The sequence below is a fragment of the Diceros bicornis genome, chromosome 6, assembly GCF_020826845.1.
Source record: "Diceros bicornis minor isolate mBicDic1 chromosome 6, mDicBic1.mat.cur, whole genome shotgun sequence".
NCBI lineage: Eukaryota > Metazoa > Chordata > Mammalia > Perissodactyla > Rhinocerotidae > Diceros > Diceros bicornis.
This window is the reverse complement of record NC_080745.1, coordinates 27,106,679-27,130,182: the sequence shown is the minus strand read 5'-3', so window position 1 is coordinate 27,130,182 and position 23,504 is coordinate 27,106,679. Positions and strand designations below refer to the sequence as shown.

The 23,504-nt window shown below is 48.7% G+C and overlaps 1 protein-coding gene across 1 annotated transcript in view; it reads right to left on the bottom strand.

The window, feature by feature from the left end:
* GALNT2 (polypeptide N-acetylgalactosaminyltransferase 2) overlaps positions 1-23,504 on the bottom strand; it is a 198,314-nt gene that overhangs the window by 8,931 nt on the left and 165,879 nt on the right. The window contains exons 8-14 of the mRNA XM_058543079.1: positions 21,443-21,530; positions 17,815-17,902; positions 16,536-16,639; positions 11,629-11,755; positions 5,300-5,392; positions 4,904-4,987; positions 2,652-2,778 (exon numbers count right to left, since the gene is read on the bottom strand). Of these exons, the coding sequence (XP_058399062.1) occupies positions 2,652-2,778; positions 4,904-4,987; positions 5,300-5,392; positions 11,629-11,755; positions 16,536-16,639; positions 17,815-17,902; positions 21,443-21,530 (711 nt within the window). The remainder of the gene's footprint in view (positions 1-2,651; positions 2,779-4,903; positions 4,988-5,299; positions 5,393-11,628; positions 11,756-16,535; positions 16,640-17,814; positions 17,903-21,442; positions 21,531-23,504) is intronic.

Here is a 23,504-nt window from a genome sequence, read left to right as displayed (position 1 = left end):
TGTCCCAATCTACTTCCTCCCCAAAAAGGCATCCTAAGAGCAGCTCCTCAGCAGTGAGCTCCCGTGCCTATGATACGTTGACTATAATTTATTGTGCAAACCAAGGCACCCTTCAGACTAAAGGAAGGGCTATTAAAAATTACATGGGGGCCACAGGAGTAACTGGCAATGTGCTGGGCAGGCCAGGACGTACCATGTCAGCCTACCGATGGGCTTGCAGAGAGCAGTGCTCAGGGGCTCAGAGACCAACTTCCAGACAGGATCTGGGGAGCGAGAGCCACGGCCACTGGTCCTTCCTCCTGGGGGGAAGGTGGGGGTGACCACACAGGCAGTGGTAGCCTGCTGCCCAGCTGCCACCGGCTTTTGTTACCAGCTGTGAGGTGAAAGGTGCCTCTATTCCCTGAGGCCATGCTGAGTGGGGACCAGCCAAGAATAGAGCCCAGGGTGGACTGAAGCTGGGTGCCTGAGCCACGACGATGGGGCGGGCGGTGGGGGGGATCCTTTAGGAAGAGTCAGCACACGTGCTTCTTTTAAATGCTCTACAGAGGAAGACCTCTCCTTCCCAGGAGAGCTGTTGAGATATAAAGGACTGACCCCTCTGACTTTCCCTGAATCATCAGAACACTGCAAATGTGACAGCAGGGAACCCCAGTAATCAAATGGGGAACGTGAGGCCAATCTGGAATAATAAAAAATCTGAGAATACAGACAGTGAATAATTTACCTTAGTACCTGTTTTGTGACACACACACCACAGGTAAGCGTCACCCAGCCCCATATGAATTCTCCAAATTTCTGAATTAATGCTGCACTACCAAACCCCAAAGCACTGCCTTTCTGACTGAGGTGAAACTCAGCTTCTGGAAAATTAGATCTGTCTGATTTTGAAGTGTTCCTCGTCTTCACAAGGCTTCGCTTTTCTGAGGGTGAAATTTTAGTATTTTCATTACGGTTATGGATGGAAACAGATAAAAATGATCTCTCCCTGTACTCACTGCTTTCCCACCTCACACTGAAGCCCCAAACTGTGGAAAGAAACATCTTCATGCTTAGTGTAGAAGGAACAGTCTCTGTATGGTTTTTTGCTGTCAAACCTGTACCAGAACAAGAAGGATGACAGAACCCCACGGTCTCGCATCGCCACTCGAGACGTGAGAGCCCGAGCAGGTCACGCGGGCCGCCTGGTTTCCCAGCAGTGAAAACCACATTTAATTTCAGTGCCTCAGACCAAAGGGTTGACAAGGACACAGCAACACTCCTGGTGGGAGCGCACCTTCCCTTCCTCCTTTCCCAACCCCATGAACACTGCTGGCCTCTCCCTTCCCTCTGCTCTTCCCTCCTCGACTCTCTCTCCCTTCCCATCTAACTTCTGTAGGGCCTGGGACAAGAGTACAACGGGGGCCCACACACCATAGGTTTAAATACTTAGAATTCCTAAGTGAAGCCGCACCGAGAGGCTGGCTGTGCGCTCACCCCAGCATCCTCGGGAGCCAGAGGATGTCCTTTAAGGACAGGTGAGCCCCTGGGAGCCCGGGGGCAGCGTGCATGTGCCGGCCAGCCCCAGACGGTAGCCCACAGCCGGGGGGGGGGGGGTGGGGGGAGGGACGGGGACCGTCCTCCCTCCCTTGCCCCTCACTTGTCTAATTTAGAGTGTCCAGGCCCTTCCAGTCAACCGCAAAAATGACACTGCCAGGTGAAGAGAGGAAGCAGAGTATTTGGGGATTGCTGCCTGCCTCGACACTCCTCGGGAGGATTTGGAACAGCCAACTTGATGCAAAAGTAAGCACCCTCTTTTAAAAATAGTTCTATTCAGAGAAGGTTCTGGGATTAATAAATCTCGGACATACAGAGTTAAATTGCCTTTTTTTTTTAACTGCAGGGCCTCTGAGAGCCAGGCACGTTTTCAACAAGGAGATAAGAGTACATAGCATTGCCCAACGTTTTTTGTGTACGAGGCCCACATTTACCAAATACCTATTATTATCTCGTGGGGAAAGCTGCCTTCTGGAACACTGTCCTTCTGGAACACACAGGTCACAGTTAGGCCTATCAAGCATTCACTTCTTTCTCTCCTTTCAATGATGACAGAAGCTGGTGGGTTTTTATGCCTCTAGGAAAAGCTTGTGTGTGTGTCAAACTCAAGCAAGTAATTATTAATATTTTATATCTCAGCTATTATTATCTTAACAGGCAGGGAGCAATAATGACTTTAGCAGCAGCCGCAGTGATGGGGTTACACACCTGTGAAGTAGGGACACAGGCAGGTGTTCACAAACACGTTCAGGGACCAGACGCAGACACAGGACAGGCACTTCGGGGATGCACACACACCACAGGGAGGACAGAGGTGGCAGGAAGATGAGAAGGAGGAAAAGACTAAGGCCAACAGTGCCGCAGCTATGCCTTGACAATGGATGTCGACGTCCATGCTAACCAGCGTGCCCCTTGCCGCTGTAGCAGAGCCCAGCCCAAGGCTGAGGACAGGCTCCACACGTCAGTCAGGATCTGGGCCATCCCATCTGTTCCCGAGGCTGGCTGCAGGAGGGTGCCAGCAGGAGCCAGGCTGTCCTCACAGACATCTCGGACCACAGAGGAAAGAAGGCAGCAGGACCCTGGGCCTCCCTGTGCTCCAGTTCACCCCACGCACATACCTGGTTCCCCCCAGCATTGTGGCACTCATAAACTCCAACAACGCCATCAGCAAAGTGTCCCAAAGTGTCCAGGCAGTTGGTTCCCTGCTGTAAGGCCCCAAAAGCTATATCCTGATGGTCAGGAACCCTGGAAAACAACACGAGAATCGCCTGCCTAACTGCGCAGGACCACCAGCTCCCGTCACCCAGCCCTTGCCTCAGTGACTTCATCTCAGGCAGCGGGGACAACGAGAGAAAGGCCGTTACCAGGCACCACACCCTCCCCACAGGCAGGGCCGTGGCAGCGAGACAGCATTTCTCCGAGTGTCTAGATTTCGAACCCGAATTGAAGATTTTATGCTGGAGAAATATTCTTTCTTCCCCATGAGGGAAATTTTTCTGGACAGGAAAGGCTCCTACTCTCTTCAATGTCAATCTGTTGGAAGTCATGTAGGAAAGCAATTAATGTGGTCAGATCCTGTTGCCTGGAACTTTCCAGTAGACTTAGAATTTGACCTTTACCTCGTAGAGGCAAGAACCTTGGTGGATTAATCGGGTGGCCTGATACAATCAAAGCAAGAGAGCACAGGCAGGGCAGCATGCTTCAGGATCAGAGTTGAATCTGACCCTGCCTTTGCCATGTGCCAGGTGTGGGATCTTTCAGACACGCGCTCTCTCTAAACCTCAGTGCCCTTTTCCGCACAGTACCTCCCAAACAGGTCTGCTGCAAGCATCACACAAAGCATTTCATTTGAAGCATTTAGCCCAGAGCCTGGCCCTCAGGAAACACTCAGCAAACAGCCGTGATTATTCCTGACACAGCACAGATACTAAGATGGTGTCTGCCTTGCCCTCACGGACAGGGAGGCAGATTCACCCGCTGGCGTCGGGCTGAATGCTTCAGATGTGGTCTTAATGGGTGCAGGGCCCAACGTCACCTCAAATCGTGGGTGACCCCAGGGTGAAACTACCCCAAGTCACAGGCAAAGCAAAGGGCAAGATTGTGGGGCTATCACCCACTGCTCTGAAGCCCTGATCAGCTGGTGAGAGACGAAGAGCAGGGGCTTCCTACTGGTGAGCACCACTGTTCTCAATCCCCAGCAAACGCTGTCCTCACAGAGGGGATCGAGGGAGGAGAATGTGCTGTTCTTCCTTCCTCCTCCTGCGGGGCACGGGTGGCACCATGTTTTCCGTTACTTTACAAGCAGAGGAAACAGTTCCAAAGGACGAGGTAAGCGAACAGCAGCACGAGGTGAGGCCGCTTTACCTAATTCAACCAAATCTCCCTGACAAGGGCTCTGAAGGAGCCGTGAGCTTTTACGAAAGATAATGGCGGTGACTCCTGCGTTCGCAGTCACTGAGTTGGAGATATGAGACTCGCTGTAAAATGCCCTGGGAATATTCAGAATAAAGAATGTACCACATTAAGGCAGAAGCTGTCTGGCAATCCCTTTAAGAAGATGAAGTTCATTCCTGAAGCCCTGCAGACCTACAGGTCCTCTGGTGAGGGCAGCAGGGCTCCCGGAGGACGCAGAGCTGCATTAATTTAAGATGAAAGGCCAGGTGTAGAGAGAAGGCTCAGAAGAATATTTCTGCCATCGTTAATCCTCCTGGAGGGAAGCAGGATGCCAGCACTATCATTCCCATTTTACAGTGGTACAAACCAGCCTGGAGGAGAGAGGCACCATGGGCGGTTCCCCGAGCCTCGGCTGGTGCCGTTATCCGCTGACCCACAGGACAGATGAGCAGAAGCAAAGAGGGAAGTGATGAGTTCAATCAGTCTTCAGCCTCTGCCCCCTCAGTACTGGCCCTCTGCTCCCGACACTCACTAACTAGGACAAGAGGAGCAAGGAGGGTGAGGCCACAGAAGCCAAAACAGGGGCCGCTGGGCAGGGAGGGACCAACGGCGGACAGCACAGAGCACACAACTAGGGAGGCTGCAAACTGCTCCTCCGGCCACTTACAGAGCTGGTCAGACAACAGTGCTCGGGGTCATCTAGCCCCTGTCATCCTACCACTGGGGAACAAGCTAAATGAGGTGACACCTTGGGATTGTTCCCAAGTCTATGAAGAATGGGAGGGTAACTCAGCAGGAGAGAGAGCAGGAGACCACAACTGAGGGAGCACATTCTTGGGGATGCTTGGGGACAGCTGTGGGAGAGGACATGTAGCCTCACAACCTTCGCTCCACCTCTGGAGGCCTCTCCATCTTGCTGACGCTGGTTGTTTCTAGGCCCTTAACAAAATGAAACCCTCAGGTCCCTGGGGCTTACCTTAATTCTGGATAGACATTTTCAAGGTACCATTTGAAAGGCTTGCAGCTAAGTTTCTTCCTAAGCTCCAATCGGCTCTGGATACTGGAGAGAGGGAAACGACATTCCTTTACAAATTTTAAGAATGGATGGGCTATCTACGTCAAACTTGGAGACCTGCTGATGAGAACAGGGTTGGGCGGGTGGCGGAGCCTGGACTGTCTACACTCCCGTCCCTGTGACCCCGCCTCACCTTCCACACACCTCCCACTGCAGGTCCTCACCCGGCCTTGAGCAGACGCCCCCCTGTGTCGCCTGGGCGGCTGTTCTCAATTCTGGCCACAGAATGGTTCTTGGGGCGCGCCCCCCGCAAGGATCCTAAGCAAAGCAGCATGAGAGGGCACAAGTGACACTCACTTTCCATAAGGAACATTTCTGGCAGAAGGCACTGCTGCGTAATAGAAATTTTTGTATTCATCCATCCAGACCTCTGCTGCCCGGCGGGTGTTCCTAGAAACAAAATAAATCTCCTTGAGCTGTGATTTGCTTTCTTTCCATCAGCATCACCCCGTTTGCACTTGTGTGCTTGCAGTGCTCTTAGGCAGGTCCTTCCAGGTGGGCTGGCAGCTTCGGCAGTGACGCAGAGAGCAGGCTGTCCCCACTCAGCAGCCAGGGCTGTGTCTGCAGGCAGCAGGCACTCAGCGGGTGCTTGCTGAACAAACAGCTCGCTTTCTCGTCCTTCACAGAACACAGGTCATCGAAGAGCACAAGTTAGAGTCAGAATTACAGCACAGGCAGGTATTTTAAAGAAGGGACTGGAGTTGTACGATCAAGAAGGACAAAAGAGAATTACTCTGCAATAACTCGTGTATGTATCCACAGAAGGCTGGTACAGCGAGCACAGCCGAGCAATCCTGGGCCTCTATGGCCTGTCTCCTCACAGCTGTAATAAGACTTAACAGCTCTTGGAAAAAGTTAAGAACGGATAAGAGTTACTATTAAGATGACTTTCTTTTCTGCAGACCTGAGTTGAGAGGGTCCTGTTTGGATAAGGAATAGTGATGTGAAGGGGACAGTAGCTTTGTGCCCCACACCTGGGGTTCCTACCACACTGTGCTGGAGGAGCACAGACAGAACAGGCTTTTCTGGAAGGCAAGAAAACCATGTGCTGAAATCTGGCAATCATGGAGAGAACCTGATTCGCGATCAATGAGGCCCCTGGAACACCTACTTGTGAATGTACAACACGCACTGAAGGCTGCCACACACACAGGCCTCAGCTCCGTATCCTGCCAACATTCTCCTTAAACCACTTACCAAGCAGCGTTCATACAGTGCACCTCTGTCTCCCATGTCCCGGACTCGGTTCAAAAGAGGCTCACACCTTAGGCTTAGAGCCGATCCTCCTTAAGAACCTATATATCTTCCAAAATAAATATATTAAGGAGGCAACGTTCGCCTTTTAAAATAGTTCCTCTTCTTTGCCAGAAATGTCTCTTTTAAATGGTGAGCCTTTCAAATTATCTGAGCTACAGTTATTAAAATAATTTCCGTTTGGGGCATATATCTTTCACATAAAGTGATGTATATACCCTTTTTCTTTTCATGAAGTGAAAGATGGACTGTTGTTTAGAATGTCATTTAAGAGACAGACAAGACAATATGAATGTACCCATCCTCTGCTCCAGCAGTTCCACTCTAGAAATTTACCTCAAGGAAATAATCAACTAGGAATGAAAACATATAGTGAAAGCATTGTTTATAAGAGCAAAAATTAGAAACTATATGACCATCAACAGGGAAGTCAATCACATAAATAGACTACTCCCGTGGTCATTAAAAATCCTGGTCTCCATCTTACATGTTGCCATGGAATGATGTCCTTTATTGTTGGATGAAAATAAAATAGATTCCAGAACAACACATAGTAGATATGTGTGTGGAGGCAGAAGAGGGGAGGGGGAGGATGGGGAGAGAGGAAGGGAGGGAGGGGCAGGAGGAGAGATTGAAAGATGGATTCACCAAAACAGGAGAGTGCTATCTTGGACCATGAGATTGATGATCTTTTACTTTCTCTGTAAAAAGAAAATACATAGATACGACCACGAGTATTTAAAGTGCCGGGGATACTGGATCGTAAGTATTATTTCTCAGAAGAGCCATTCAATATTCCAACAGAGATTTTAGTGTCTTGCTACGCGGCCCAGGCAATCTCCTCACTGGCTGTGCGACTCCAGTCCTCTGGGGGACTCGGATTCCCCATCAGTAAAATGAAAGGATGTGACCCAAGGGTCTCCTAGGTCCCTTTCAGCCCTAATGGTTTAAAGGTTTTATGAATTTCAATCACAGAGTGGTTTTAAATTACCTAAGTCATTAAAGGATTAAGTCATTTCTTAATTCCTAAATGCAAAGCAACTTTTCTTCTGTCTAGTTAATAGAAAAAAGATATGTACATAAGTGGCCTCAAAGAATAAGCTGCCTGTGCTACTCAGTGCTCAGTTCCAACTCATTCATTCAAACATTTATTAGGAACACACCACATGGCAAACAGTCTTCTAGCTGCTACAGAGTTAGCGGCCCCCAGAGAGGTCCAAGGTCTACTCTCACACCCAGGTGCTCCTTGTCTTTACCTCCACCTCCCTACCCACCCCAACCCCCACCACACACTCAGTGAAGATAAAGTAGCTCCATCAGGAAGCAGGCAGGAGAGAGAAGGTGTAATTCAAACTGGCTAGTTATACTGCTTGGTGGTGATAACAGAAAAAAGTTTGATAAGAAAATAAGTTTAAACCATTGGTTTCCTGTATTTAGCTTATTCGTATTATCCCTCACTGATATACCTGAAGTTTCACCATTACCTGCTAAGCCTAAACCCAATACCCACCCGTGGGATCCAGCCCCCACCCCGCCCCCGCCCACCCCACCACTCTTCTGCCTGGGACTTGCCCTGGCCTTTGGGTAAACTCTAATCTACATGTGCACTCAAGCACACACAGCACCCTCCAAACAGTCTCTCGAGAGGCTTTTAAGAAGCTAACTGGACACGTAGCTGTGCAAAAAAAATGGAAGGGACCGCCCCAGTGTTCACTCTCAGCCGATCTTAAGGGATGTGGCTGCCACAACCAAAGATATGATGCCAGAATTTGCAGGTGTGTCATCACCGTAGTCTTTCTAAAGTAACAGGTGCCTATGTGGCACACGGGGTGGCAAAACCAGGCAGGACCCCACACAGGGTACTTGTTCCATCCCTTCACTGGCCATTTACTCACTCACTCACTCATTCACTGACAGACTAACGTACATAAGTAAAATAATCTTCTACATGCTATTCTAGAACCTGTTTTAGAATCTGCATCTCATTCCTGAATCTCAGCAACCTCAGGCACTAACTGCACTTAGGGATCTAGATAAAAAGACCAACATGTGGAGCCAGCCCTGATGGCCTAGTGGTTCAAGTTCGGTGCTCACCGCTTTGGCGGCCAGGGTTCACTTTCCAGTCACAGAACCACACCACCCATCTGTCAGTTGCCATGATGTGGTGGCTGCTCACATAAAAAGGACTAGAATGACTTACAGCTGGGATATACAACCATGCACTAGGGCTTTGGTGGGTGGGGGAAAAAAAAAGGAAGATTGGCAACAGATGTTAGCTTAGGGCAAATCTTTCCCTGCAAAAAAAAAAAAAGATCAATGTGTGGTACTGACATGGACTCTGGAGCCACATTGCCCAAAGTGAAAACCAGCTCTATCACTGTCCAGCTGTGTGAACTTGGACAAAGGAACCAAACTATTCTTTGCCTCCATTTCTCTCATCCCTCAAATGAGGATTAATAATAGTATCTAATTCATAAGGTTTTACGAGAATTACGTAAGTTATTATTTGTGAAGTACTTAGAAGAGCCTAGCACACACAATACACTCTAAATATTAGCTATTGTTGGTAAGTCCCAATTTTTAGATGGTAAAATACTTATACATTTAACGCCACATATTAGAGGAAATTAAAGAGAACTTGGAACTGAAAAGGGACCTCAGAAATAATCTAATTCCACCTCTTTATCTTTTCAGATGAGTCAACTGAAGACAGAGGGCAGTGGAGGGCCTTACTGAGGTCTAAGATCTATGCTGCCCCAAACACAGAAACCCTGGGTCAGTCTCCACTCCAGATCTCTAGGACACAGACTCCTTGGCTGTAAAATACAATGAAAAAGTTTCCCTTCTAAAAAAGAGCCCTTTAAAATAAAGTGTATAAAGCAACGTCTTGTGTATTTTTTGTGTGTGTGTGAGGAAGATTAGCCCTGAGCTAACATTCATTGCCAGTCCTCCTCTTTTTGCTGAGGAAGATTGGCCCTGGGCTAACATCCGTGCCCATCTTCCTCTACTTTATATGTGGGACACCTCCCACAGCATGGCTTGATGAGCAGTGCATAGGTCTGCGCCCGGGATCCGAACCTGCGAACCCTGGGCCGCCGAAGTGGAGCATGTGAACTTAACCACTACACCACCAGGTCAGCCCCAGCAATGTCTTGTGTATTTTAACAGACTATTTTCTGAAATTCCACTGCTTGCTGGTAGACGTCACTGGCTTTGACTTAGGGTGTTTCATGGGTCTATGCAAGAGGTTCCTGGACAGAATCTTACATTGCTACGTGGAAAAAATGTACATATCTTGTTTGATTTTGTGGACTCTATTGGATAAGACCGTATTTTTGGTTCTAACAGAGAGCAAAAATGAAATTTAGACAACAATTGTGAAAGGATATACTTTTTGAGAAAAGGTAATTTGGTCAGAAGCATTATTTGATATTTGGCTTCTATTAAAGTTTCCTAGAACTCAGATTCTCTATGTTAAAAGTTCAGCTTCTAGGGGCCGGCCCGGTGGTGCAAGCAGGTAAGTGCGCGCGCTCCGCTGCGGTGGCCCAGGGTTTGCCGGTTCGGATCCCGGGCATGCACCGATGCGCCGCTTGTCAAGCCATGCTGTGGCAGTGTCCCATATAAAGTAGAGGAAGGCGGGCACGGATGTTAGCTCAGGGCCAGTCTTCCTCAGTAAAAAAAAGAGGAGGATTGGCAGATGTTAGCTCAGGGCCGATCTTCCTCACAAAAAAAAGAATTCAGCTTCTATATAATACACGTGTATTGTGTAATCTGTACTTATAAAGATTTAAAATACTATATAAAAGACATACTAGTCATCCCCCCGCCCCTAGACCACCCCCACTCGACTCTAAAGCTTTCCTATTTTAGCAGAGGCACCACATCAAGCAAACTGTGTGACCAAGAGCCTGCGTGTCACCCTCAATCCCTTGTTCTTCCTCTCCTGTCCTGGCCAGTCCATTAGCAAACAATGCCTGCCCAAGGATGTAGGTGGAACCTGCCTGCATCGTCCTGGCCACAACCCTGGTCCAGGCCACTCATCTCTTGCCTGCGCCTCTGTGACAGCTCTCAGAAGTCCCCCACCCCTGATCCTGCAGTGGAGGCGAGGGACACACACCATCATTTCATCCCGGTGTCACCTCCTCACCACCCTCTGCCCACTGGCCAGGAGGCCCTCTCTAAAGCTTAAAACAGAGAAGTCAGATACCTGCTTAAAACCCACAATAGCACCCCCTGCATTGAAACTACATCCCAAGTTTCCCAGGACCTACAGGGGAAGGGCTCATGACTGAGCCCGCCTAGCTCTCCGACCCTGTCTGCAGTCCTCTCGTTCTCTGGCCTCATGTCATACTTGGCGTCCTTCTGTTCCGTAGACGTGTGAAACTCACCCTCATCTCAGCGCCGAGGACCTGCTCCTCCCGCAGGAGCGCTGCTCCCCGGGAGTCCCACAGAACCTGCTTCCCACCTTGCAGGTCTGACACAAGCACCACCTCCTCAGAGGGTCCCTTTGTGTGCATGCCACTGCGAACTCCTCTTCCTCCTGGCCCTGTCATGCTCGACCACATGACCACGCTTTATCTTTCCACAGCATTTATCAGTGCTTGAAATAACCTTATTTAGCTGCGCCTATGTTGGGCTGACTACTTCCATCTCCCTGAGGCCTGGCTGGCTGGCTTGTACACTATTCATCTTTAGCATCTAAAAGAATTCTCTAGGAAAAAATGTGGTCCCACGGACTGGTAATTTGCTATTTTTCTTCAAAAAGCTCTTCATCTGGCATCTTCATGTTTGCTAAAATATAGTTATTATCTATCATGAATCATATCTATATATTGTGATGTCTTTTGGGCTTGAATTTAGTATGGCTTGACTTTAATACTGTTCATATATTATACCTTAAATGGTAATCTGTAATAAAAAAGTCTTAAGTTCCTCTTCTTTAAAATAGTATTTTCACGTAACATTTTTTGGGTGTACAGTTCTGAGCATTCACATATGCACAGATTTGTGCGCCAACCACATCAGGATACATCACCCCCCAAACTCCCCTTGTGCACCCCCTTCACAGTCACACTCTCCTCACCCCAATCCCTGGTAACCACTAGTCTGTTTTCTATCACTATAGTTGTATCTTTCTGAGACTGTCCTATAAGTGGAACCGACAATACGTCACCTTTTGAGACCAGCATCGCTCACTCAGCATAATGCTCGTGAGGGGCACCCAAGTTGCTGTGCATATCAACAGTTGTTCCTTGTCATTGCTGAGTGGTGTCCCACTGAAGGATGTCTGTATCCATACAGCCTAAGCTCAACTCCTGTCTGGGTGGCAGTCAGCCATGTTCTGGTCCCTGTTCAGCCTCTCAACCACTTACCGGGCAAAGACAGTGCCGCTGCCACCAGGGAAAGTATACGGGTGCTGCTTCCGGAACACATGTCCCACGCGGCTGCAGGGGATGATCTCCAGGCTGCCACCGCACTGCCACACGCGGAATGAGATCTCTGAGATGACAAATGAGACAGGGTGACCGACAGAACCTGGGGCTGCTCTGAACAGCAGCTGCCACAAACGGTGCAGACGCCCACCCACCACGATCCCATCAATGCGGCGTCCTGCGCCCTTAGCTGCTGAAGGAGACGTGAATAAGGCACGTCTTTCCAGAACACGGTCCTGAACTTTCCACCGTGGACTCGGCTGATACCCTGGATCTCCAGGCTTCATGACACAATCAAGAAAGTATGTCTTATATGGATGTGTTATATAATTAGTTTGACTTCAGTGAATATTTCACAGTGGAAATGTACATCACATCAAGTTGTACACCTCAAATAGATACAACTTTAAATCGTCAATTATACCTCAATAAAGCTGGAGAAAAAAAAAGATTGAATGAAGGATCATACTTTAGTTCACTAAGAGGGTGTCTCCACAGCCCAGAGAGTTGTTTTACAGACAACATAAAACAGTGTGGACAAAAAGAATAATCCATACCAAACAGACTACCCACACTGGGACATTTACTGTCTTAGATTTTTAGCACTGATCAGAATTATGGAAGCCAACTATATCTGTATCACCAAATCTCACGTTTTCATTAAAGAATTCTATTCCAAATTAAAAAGAAAGTAAGAAGGAGCATGTGGAAACATTTTTCAGATTCAGACTGGAAGCCTTGAGACAAGAGTGATTCTTCGGTCTATTTTGAATATAAATGATGCCTGGTGTTAAGACCATGCATATGGCTGTACCGTCACAAGTATCGACTCACGCAATGCTTGCACTGAATCCTTCACTAGCTGGTTCACCGTCATGGACTATTCCACTTGCACTTGCTTAGTATCAACAGTTAGAAACTGAAGAACGTGTAAAAGCATCCATGAATCAAAAGGCATGAAATGCCCACAATTAAGCTTGAAGGTGGATATAACAGGAAACCGTCCTTCCAGGAAACCATATATGCTGTCTTCCTCTAAAACTCACTTTAAATGCACTGAGTACCAATATGCATTGGTCTTTTTCCATCCAGGAAAATAATCTCTTCCCTTCAATTTCACACATTACGTTTGTCCTTGTGCATTAGCAGGCCTCAAGCCACCTGGCAAAGTTCACAGGTGCCTACGGATCATGGTAGTGACCAAGGACACTTGAGTAACTGACAGGTAGGTACCTCACAGCTGTCCACAGACTCTCACCAGTCAGTAACCAGCTGGCCCTGGTGAAGGCTACTCTTCACCTGCTTCCCATGGAATCCACCTGTGGGAGGAATGAGGCATGCGGGGCAGGCACGGCTCATGCCACCTTACACACGCCCCCTGCCCTGAGCAGTGGCACACGGGAGAAGCTCGCACACGGCGGACTTTCCGGACACACAGGCACCTGTCCTAATTGCCACCCATCCTGAGCGACTGTATGCAGAGGTCCTACTGAATGCAAGAAACTGAGGTTAAACAGAAAAATCAAGGTATAATAAAGGTTCAAGATTTTTTTCTGAAAGACTTCATGAGGTTTGTATAAAGAGCTTTCCTCTACATCATTCTGCACCCTAAGAACACGTAGGGAGGCAAGACAGAATGTACAGAATTAGCAGTCGCTGCCACCAATGCAGAACGATCAGAAACAAGGTAGGATTACTGCAGACCATGAAGCCAGCTGCTGCGTAAACCCTCTAGACATGGCCTCCTGGGGCAGCAGGCACCCAGACAGCATAGCTGAAAGCACGTAACACCCACTCGGGGCAGAACAGCATGAGCTTCTACTCGAATCTGGCAAACTAAAGCAGTTGGAGACCCCACCCTCACTAGGGATGAGTGACACACACAGCTATAGGGACTTTTTAATAACCAATTCCCTCGGAGTATTAGAAAAACGTATGGTCACAACCATCCAAGCCTATCCAGTGAAAGGTTTCTGATTTTCCTTCTCACGGTGTCCAACGCAACTCTGAATAAGAAGTTCTCTGTATTTAAGTAAAAATGTATATTTAAATATATATTTGCCTAACTGGAAATCTCAAAATCGGGACTTGGAAGGGCCCCTGGCTTCCAGAGAGGCAGTCTGTTAAACCAGTAAGGGATCTGTTCAGAGATCTACTGGGAGATTCTTAAAGCCAAGTACAGCTACAGTTATATTCAACTCTGATCTGCCTGAGCCCTACAGTGGGACATGATCACTCAAGATGACTCAGTGGCTTTTTGAGAGGCAGTTTGTGTTTGCATCTCAGCTCCGCTAACAACCAGCTCTGAGACCTGAGGTGACACCTCAGTCCTCCAAGAAACCACGAAATGAGATGATGCAAGGGGAGCATTTAGCATCAGTCCTAATGCTGTGGGGACACGCAGAAAAGGACAACTAATTATCCCATGCGGCCTAACCCCTACATCTAATCACAGGGGCTGGGGATCAGGTTCTGACCTCCTCTTTAATTGCTTACATTAGACTTCCACCATTAGCTAGGAAAACCGGAAGCTCCATTGGTTTTGGTGGGGCGCACCTGGAGGAGCTCCTTTAGATTCTCTCAGGTGTCCTACCCCCCCACCTCTCCCAACACACACCCGCACAAGCCAGGCTGGACAGCCGCTGGGGGTGTGTACACAGCACCCAGAAAAAGAAGTTAGAGCAGCGCGAAGAAGAAAGACTCACGTGGGGAACTCTCCTTGCTGAAACCCTGTGCCTGGCTAACCTCTGAAGAGAGAAGAGGATCCTCGAGAGTGGCCTTATCAGAGCCAGTCAGGGAAGGGGAGATGCCACCCGCGCCCAGGCAGGGTGGGCTCAGCCCTTCCTCCTTGTCCTCCCACCTGAGTCCCCTCCTCAAGCCTTTCATGGCACCTCGCATAAAGCACAGCTACATAAACATAAAAACCAAACCAACAATAAACGAGGCAACTAAAAGAAATTCTCCCCCCTCCCTCTGGTCTCTGGGTGAAATGTCTCTTTTGATATTTAAATCAACGCTCTTTCTACACTATGACACAAAAGGCTGGGCGCCCTGTGGTCGCCTAATCTCGGCTTTCAGCGAATAGTACACACTTCTGAAAACCACACCGTGTTTTCGGGAAACGGTCACCTAAGTACCGTCCTCCTGGGTGGTCCTGGATGGCTGCATTTCCACCAAGCCATCAGGAGAAGCCTGTGAAGCGAGGGTGACTCAGAATTCCCTTCAGAAGGTTAACAATTCCTCTGAAGCATTTTGAGCTCAAGTGATTTCAATCCAAGTCCTGCCTACCTGTCAATGTATCATTAAAAAGAAAACCAAAAGGAGTCTGACTCATGGTCGTTCGTCTTAATGTAGTTATTGAAACTTTTAACATCAAATCAAAGTGAAGAAATCCTCAGCAGACGAGATGGTATCACTAACTTTAACATAAAACGAGAGAAAAATTATAGGTATTCTAGTCTTTCCTTTTCTTTTTTTTTTGTGAGGAAGATCAGCCCTGAGCTAACATCTAATGCCAATCCTCCTCTTTTTGCCGAGAAGACTAGTCCTGGGCTAACATCCGCGCCCATCTTCCTCTACTTTATATGGGACGCTGCCACAGCATGGCTTGACAAGCGGTGCGTCGGTGTGCGCCCCGGGGATCCAAACCTGGGGACCCTGGGCCGCCACAGTGGAGCGCGCGCACTTAACCACTACACCACCGGGCCAGCCCCTCTAGTCTTTTCTTTTAGCCGAACAAAAACCATCAAAGTCTCTGTTACATGTAAAAACTACTAAAAATGACAGTGACATCCTTTTTTTTTCTCCTTTTCCTTGCCCCTCTTCCTCCCTGGGGTACGCCCAAGTGTGATGTAATTTAACAGCATTCAATAGCAAAGTGGCTCAAAACCCCAAGCACTTAAAGGCTTCAAGTGAAACAAACAAAAAAACCCTAAACAAACAAAGAAAACAAAAGAAGAGTCTTTTTATCTTTATACAGTAAACGTGATGCAGCTACCAATATAGACCAAAATCTACAAAATTTCACTGTCCCTCAACCTGGGTAAAAATGATTTGCATGGGCTATTTAAAAAAAAAAAAAAATCAAACCAAATTAGAAACATTCACAAAGTGGTCAAGAAGGGATTAAACGCTGAGGCCTCTCCACCCATCTGATTTCCATGATTACAATTCAGTCAATTGCCAGAGCTCATTTCCCACTCTACATGGCTAAAAATGAATCCTGAGCCTGAAACGTTTCCCCCATCTTTGAATGCTTGCTTTCCAAACCCTTGGATTCAAATGACACTAAAGAGTTTGCATTTTCAAAACTTCAAGGACATTTTCTGTATCTAGCATCCTGCATTCTTAGGGTGACATATTCTTTTTTTTTTTTTTTTGATTTTGATTTATTTATTTTTCCCCCAAAGTCCCAGTAGATAGTTGTATGTCATAGCTGTACACCCTTCTAGTTGCTGTATGTGGGATGCGGCCTCAGCATGGCCGGAGCAGCAGTGCGTCGGTGTGCGCCCGGGATCCGAACCCGGGGCACCGGCAGCGGAGCGTGCGCACTTAACCGCTAAGCCACGGGGCCAGCCCAGGGTGACATATTCTAATACCCAACCCAAGACACTTGTAAGAGTGAAAAGAGTGCTATTTATACTGATATGGCGGCTAATTATGCCCAATGAACTCCAACATCTTTAAAATTTTTTTCCAATTGGCACTGTGTATACCACAAACTCTTGCCTAACAGTCTCTTCAAAGCTCCCATTTTTCATTTCTATCCCTTTTGGTGGGCAGGAAAAGACCATTATTTCACCAGAATTGGAAACTTTTGGTGTCTGAAGACACGGACTCATACGTACCCAGGTTTTCTCCTCCCCACACATCCATCATCATGTCATATTTCCCCAGTTCTTCAAAATAGAACTTATCCATCACGAACAACCCGCCGGCAATCATGGGGGTTCTAAAGAGGCAGAGAGGGTGGGAGGGAAGAGGTCAAAGGTCAAGGTTAGATCACCAGCATTCTTACATCAAGGTCAACCCTACAAGCTGACCTTAAAAATAACCACACAGCATCATTTCTTGCTCAGAATTCTGGGTGCCCCTCTCTCTGCTTTACCACTGCTGTCTTTGAATGCCTCCCTCACTTTCCTGCTCAGACGCTCCCACGGTGCAAGGGGCTGGACTGCGTCTCTCCTTCAAGACGGTAACTGCTGGAAACCCTCACTGACAAGCGGCCCTAGGCAGTACTCAGTCTTTCTGTGCCTCAGTTTCCTTAGAGGATTACAAAAAATTACATGCATGAAGCACTCAGCACACTTAGGAAATGCTCAACAACATCAGCTGTCCTTAGCATTATCACCATCATGGAGAAGGTCCCTCCTGTCAGGCGGACCCACCATTGTTGTCGTTTCCTCATCAGCACGGGAAGGGTCAACAGGACGCTCACTGAGCCCCTACTTCCTTCCCAGTAGAGATGCTGTGGGACTTCCATGTCAGGTGCTGGAAAAGTCTAGGGCACACTGCAGATGCTGGATAAGCGCTAGCGAGTGTATTTCATGTGGAAGTCTGCAGCTGTGCTCTCACTTAACTGCGTCTCCACCCTGAAGAGCACCCCACATTCGTGCCCGGCCAGAGGCGCAGCCTGACTCCTGGCATGCATCCCACGCACGGCCTGGGAATCCTGAAGCCAGGTGTTAATGGATATGAGCTGCCTCCTCTGTGAGCAAACAGGGGAGCAAGATCTGCTGAGGCAGGGCAGCTGCCCAGGAGGGGCAGCAGCAGAGTGGCCTCACGCCGGCCCCTCATGGAGGGGGCCCACTGCTCCTCCCTAGCCCCTGAGGTGAACGTGGAGACCCCATCCTGCTGTGGAAAACACTCCACAACGTAAACACGCAGGAACACAGAGAACGGCAGACCTGCTTTATATATACGTTAGACTTCATCTGAGGAAAAGAAATCGCAGAGTCCTTTATTCTATGATGCAGTGGCAGGTACTCCCCCTTGAGCTAAGACAGGAGAAACGGAGCTGCAGGAAGGGGGCAGAGGGTGCAGAGCCCGACCTGGTCTCTAGGGAACGGGAGGCCAAAGCTGGGGTCTTACCTGCGAGGGGCCCCCCAATGGAGGCCTGGCACTTACTTTATGGGGGCGACCGGGTTCCCCTGCCGGGATCTCCTCTGCTCAGGTGTCATGTAATCCCACTTAAACACCAAGTTCCAGTCAAAACCTGCCGGGCACAGACAGGAAACACTGAGCTGACAAGCAGCAGCCGGTTGTTCCCGGCACCGCATCCCTCACAGCTTAAAAATATTTGATACCTGGATGGGACTCACTGAAGACCAAAAAGGAAAAACAAAACAAAACAAAACATCCTAAAGATGAGGAAGGGAGAGAGCGAGGAGGGGTGGAGCCGGGGCTGGGAGACCAGTAAGGAGGGAGCACACTGAGAACTCTTCCCAAAAGTTTACCCGACACAGAAGATGTGGCTCAGGCTTGTCTAATTAAAACGTGTAAGGATAAATGAAATGGGAAGAGAAGTGGGGTCTGCGTGTGATACCACTGCATATCCAGGGGCTGTAGGAAGGCGAGAAAAAAAGAGTGACTGGGCTAAAAGAAACCTGCCACTGTGCCTCCAGCACTGTCCCAGAGCAAGGGAACGGGGAAGGGACAGGATCACGGGTTCGCTGGGCCTGCGCCTGTGAACTCGATCTCTTCACTGTCTCTTGATGGCAACTGAACCATGTTCGGGCAAGAATGGTGTGGGGCGAGGTAGGAGAGGAAAAACCTTTAGATGAAAATGAGCCAAAAGAAGTAGCAAAGTGGATAAGCCAGCTTTAATTTCTGACAAATCTGGCACTTGTCCCGGTTCACTTCTAGAATCCACAGCCTGCTGAGGATGGCAGGGCCTGGTCCCGGAACGTGGTTTCTGGCATTTGCAGGCCCCTGGCCCACAGCTGTCGCGTCTCGCCCTCATTCAGAAGATACTCTGCAACGAGCCACGTGGTGCCAGCCCACTCCACTTGCTGACGCGCTCCAGACACATGAGGAGACCACTTCTTGGCCACACGTGGATCATCGTACTGCATTTCCAAGGGTCTGACAGCCAAACCTAATTACTCCAGAGCCACCTATCCTCCAGCTCTGTGCCTCGTAAGCTCTCTGCCATCAGGCTTCTTCTCAGTAGGGCTTGTGCAATGCCTAAGTTTGGATTTCTTGTCTGTGTGCTCTGAATTCAGGCTCTCTCTGCCCTGATGGCCCTGGTGTCTGCAGCCTGAACAGGGCAGGACAGGAAGTGAAGGCTCGGGGTCTCCTGGGCCAGCCCAGCATATTTCACAGCTCAGAGGCACAGGACCAAAAAGGTCCCCCAGCTGTCACTGCAGAGTGGAGCAGACCCAGGCAAAGAATGAGTGGGTAGCTGGGAGCCAAGCAGAGGGGACAGGAATGCATGGAGAGGAAACTGATACAGGCCCCATGCTAGCTTTCCAGAGGAGCCTACTCCCCCCTAGGCAGAGAGCCTGCCTCGAACAACCAACACCAACCAGAGAATGCCGACCATCCTGGCTGTTTCACTAAGAGAGAATGCAAAGGCCTCAATCAGCCTTGATATAACATTACTTTTATTTTTTGAATGTTCATTATTGTTTTATTAATTTGGTCCCAAGAGACAAGCTACATTAGATTTTAAGAACCTGCTAAAAATGTCATCCTTGATTTTTTTTTTCCTAAAGGGATTTCGTAAAATGCTCTTAGAGGGAATCCTCTCGCTGTCCCTGCACCTGCTCTGACAGAAATGCCTGCTGTGGGAGAAAGAGAGCCCACCAAATCTCAGCTCCTGCAAATCCCAGGGAAAAAGACATTCTGAGCTGTAACGTTGTCTGGCTAGCTAAGGACCTGTCCCCTCTACAGCCTCAAATCCTGCTCACCGTTTGTCATGACTCTTTCTTGAATTCTGTACCGTCCTCCCACCATGCCTGGCCTCTTGCTGACGCCTTGGGAAGGAGGAGCGGCTGTTCACATCACTGACCTCACGCCGGCTACCCTAATCCCTTCGCGATGCTGTGTGGCCAGCACAATTATCACCCCATTTCTCAGATGGGGATGCTGAGGTAAAACAGCCTGCCTAACACGACATGGCCCAAAAGAGGCAGGGCCGTCAAAGGCCCGAGTCTCACTAACCAACTGGTTCCAGCATTGTTTTCCGAGGTTGCGCCCACTTTTATAGTTTTTCTGTCTTCTTTTTTTGAGGTTAGGCTGTCAGTTGACCCTCTGTCTGTGTCTGTCTGGAATAGTCCTTCTCCTAATCAGCTCAAAATGTTAGGAGGTGGGGAGAGCAACCCCTCGTTTTACATAAAGACACTGGGGTACTGGAAAGCTGGAAGAATTCACTGACCTCAGGTGTAAAGAATCAATAGTGAACAAATTGCACAAACAGGAGAAAAAGGCTGTGACATCTTTTTTAGCTACTCAGAGCAGTTTTGCTGACTTCTTGGCTCCCAGGCAAGTTCTGAGGGGTGAGTCTCATCCAGCTGAGTGTCAGAGCTCCAAGCATTGATTACTGGGCCGTGGCAGACCCCTATGGAGACAGGTCACCCTCTACATACATACACACAGTCCCAGGGACCACTAGGAAGAGACAGATGTAACATGACCAGCTCCTCAGAGTGGCCTAGTGTGATTCCTGTGCATCCACTGGCATCGTGAAGCCCTTCATGACACCAGTGATTCTCCAGGCATGGTCCAGGAGCCCCTGCCCTGGGGTCCACAGACCCTTTCAAAACTACTTTTATATTTATACTAAGACCTTACACGCCTCTTTCAATCTCATTCTTTCAAAAGTGCATGATGGAATTTTCTGGAAGCTACAGGACACGTGATGTCAGCACTCTGATAGACCACAGGGTATGTACTTAAATCATCTTGTGTTTTAACACTTTCTCAGCTTAATTTCTAATACAGCAGATGTTGATATATATAGCCCACATGAATGAGAGTTCTTTGGGGCCTTCGACAATTTTTAAGAAGATTAAGAGAGTATTAGACAAGTCACTCTGGGGGCTCCGTGGAGGGCGGGTTTGAGGGGAGCACACCTGGAGGCAGCAAGGACCAACAGAAGACAGCTGTGGTCATTCAGACACAGGGTCACTCAGAAGTGAAGCAGGATGTGGGTGGTCGAGGTGGGGATGAGGGACCAAGTACCAAGCTACACGGAGGGGTCACATCAGCAGGACTTGGTGACTAGTGGGCTTGGGTGGTAAGTGGCAGTCAGGGATGACAGGTGTCCACCTGGGTGACCAGGTAGATGGATTTGCCACCAAGGAGATTCAGGCTTTCCAAGGAGAGCTGGTGTAAGAAGGCAGGAAAGATGGGCTCCAGCCCCTCCAACTCGACAAAACCTAAGCTCTGTGGCGCTCATCACACTCTGCCTGTCAGCTCTGAAGCCTCCCCACCCCAGACGCCTGGTAGGGAAGGCTTAATCTTCTCTGATTAAAACTGTGTACTGAGCCCCATGTGCCACAAGAGCAACAGAAGGTCAAAGAGATAAGAGAAGAACAGGAAACACAGGAAGCTCTTTAAGGGAAGCAAGGCTATTTTTCTCTCTTTATGAGATTCTGCTTGTTGAGCACAGAGACGTTCTTTGCTTGGAGCACACACACTGGCAGTGTGAACACTGCTGTTACTGTCATTGGTGACACTGAGAGGGAGCAGTGCTCAAACGCTGTGTGCAGACAGGAAAAGCAAGGCAGGGTGGACCAAGAGCAGCACCTACCGCCTTTTAAGTCAGCGGACGCCCCCACGTACTGAAAGTTGTCCATGTTAATGACATCGATGATGGGCGACACAACCCGAGTCCTGTCCTGAAAGACAAAAAAAGAAAAGAGTAGAGACCAAAGCCAAAACAAAGAGCCCACCCACAAAAAGGCGGCTTTAGTGCTAGGCAGTTACAGTGAAGCCCAACTGCCCTTCTCACCACCTCCCGCTGTGCCGTGGAGACCCCAGCCCTCCCCACCCGAAGGCCTTGCTCTCAGCCACCAGGCGGCAGGGCCTATTCTGCCTGGGGAGGCAGAGAGCTTGTGCACAGAGAGAACCGCTCCCTGAGGAGACGCCGTGGGCGTGGGGCAGTTGGGCACTTGTGCACCTAGCTGAAGGCAGGGACTGCACCCCTGTGTCCCCCCAGGGTCCTCTTCTGTTTCCCCAGATATCAAAACTTCAGCTACAGGGCAGCTTTCATTGTGACAGAACCTAAGCTCAGCTGGACTTAAACATCAGTAGTTTGTGAGCTGCAGTACATCTCAGGAATGGACTCCTGGCTGAGATGCTCACACAACAAAAGCAGAAATGTATTTCTATGGGCACATGCAGTGCACGCGATGTGGAGAGTATCAACATTATTACAGCAGAAGGCAAACCAAATCGACAAGAGAATTCCAGATTCTAAGTCTGTCTTACCTGTGATTCTACCAAAGAAAAAATCCGTTTTCTCTTAGATTGAGGTATTTTTTTTATGCCACACTGCCATTGTTTTGTTAAGAGTCTGTGAACATAAAGCCTTTTAACTTGCCTGCCCTCCTTAAATTCAGATGGTTGATGCCGGTGACATGGCCCCAAGCCGATAGTCAACAACAGATAAGTGCTTTCCTGAGCCATTTAAAGAACCCGTGCTAGCCAGAAGAAAGACTCTGACAACCAAATTAGTAACAGAATTAGCAGAGATAAGACATAACTCATCAGAGGAACACACTAAGAATATTATAAAGTTCCAACACCACTCAGGTGCAAATTCATAGGGAAAAAACCCGGTGTGGCACACTGAGAACAGAGACGAATAAAATCCTCCTTGACCGGCTCAGCCTGGACCTGGGTATGGGAGTCAGAACACAACCTGCTCTACTTGTAAGTCCACTTCTTTGATTTCTTTTGATAGGACTGGAATTAGTGAGAATTACTGTTCTCCACTCTCTGTATCCTTAATTCAGGAGGAGATATCTTAAATAATTTGGACAGTCTGACTACAGAAACACAGGGCCTCACACACTCTGACACCTTGGGTGTGGCTTTCATGTTGCCTCTGTGTCCCTGGGAGACAGCAGGTACAGTGAGAAGCAGGCATGGGGACGAGGTGGGGGTTCTAGGATGCGTTCTTCTTTTAGCTTGCTGTGTGCACGTGTGTAACAGGGCTCAGGGATTTAGGGAAACCTGCTGTGCAATCCTGGCTCTGCCACCTGTATGATTTTTGGATAAGTTATTAACACCGGATTAAAGGTAATGCATAAAGTGTCAAGCATGTGGCTTGTACTCCATCAGCGGTAGTGGATGTGATGATCATAAGTACTACTAGCTTGTGGTTATTTAGTATTTCATGACCCACTGCCTGTCGGCTATCCTTGCTCTACTGTAAAAAGAATGACCTGTTCATTTTCTATTTCTCCAGGACTTTCCTTAGGTTTGCCTTATTGCCCCAAGAAAGTGTTTTCTTAGTAGGGAGGAAAGAAAAGTCAATATTTAGACAAGCAGAAGGCAAGAGAAATGATAAAAGGCCATACGTAATGGATGATGTTTCTAGATGATGTTTCTAGAAGACAGTGTGTCCATGGATCACCTGATGGCCTGGACCGGTCACTGTGTGGTTACAGCCGCCCACGAGCCTGCAAGCTGCTCCTCACAGTGAGCAGCAGGCCTGGAGGCGCTAACCTGCTGTCCTCCCGTGTTTCCCCAGCGTCCCCCCAGGAAAGCAGCAAATACTCAAGTCACTCTTGCTAGACGCAGGCACATGTCCTAATAAGCACTTCGCCCCTCTGAGCTCAGAGAGTTGGTTGCAAAGCTGCATGCAA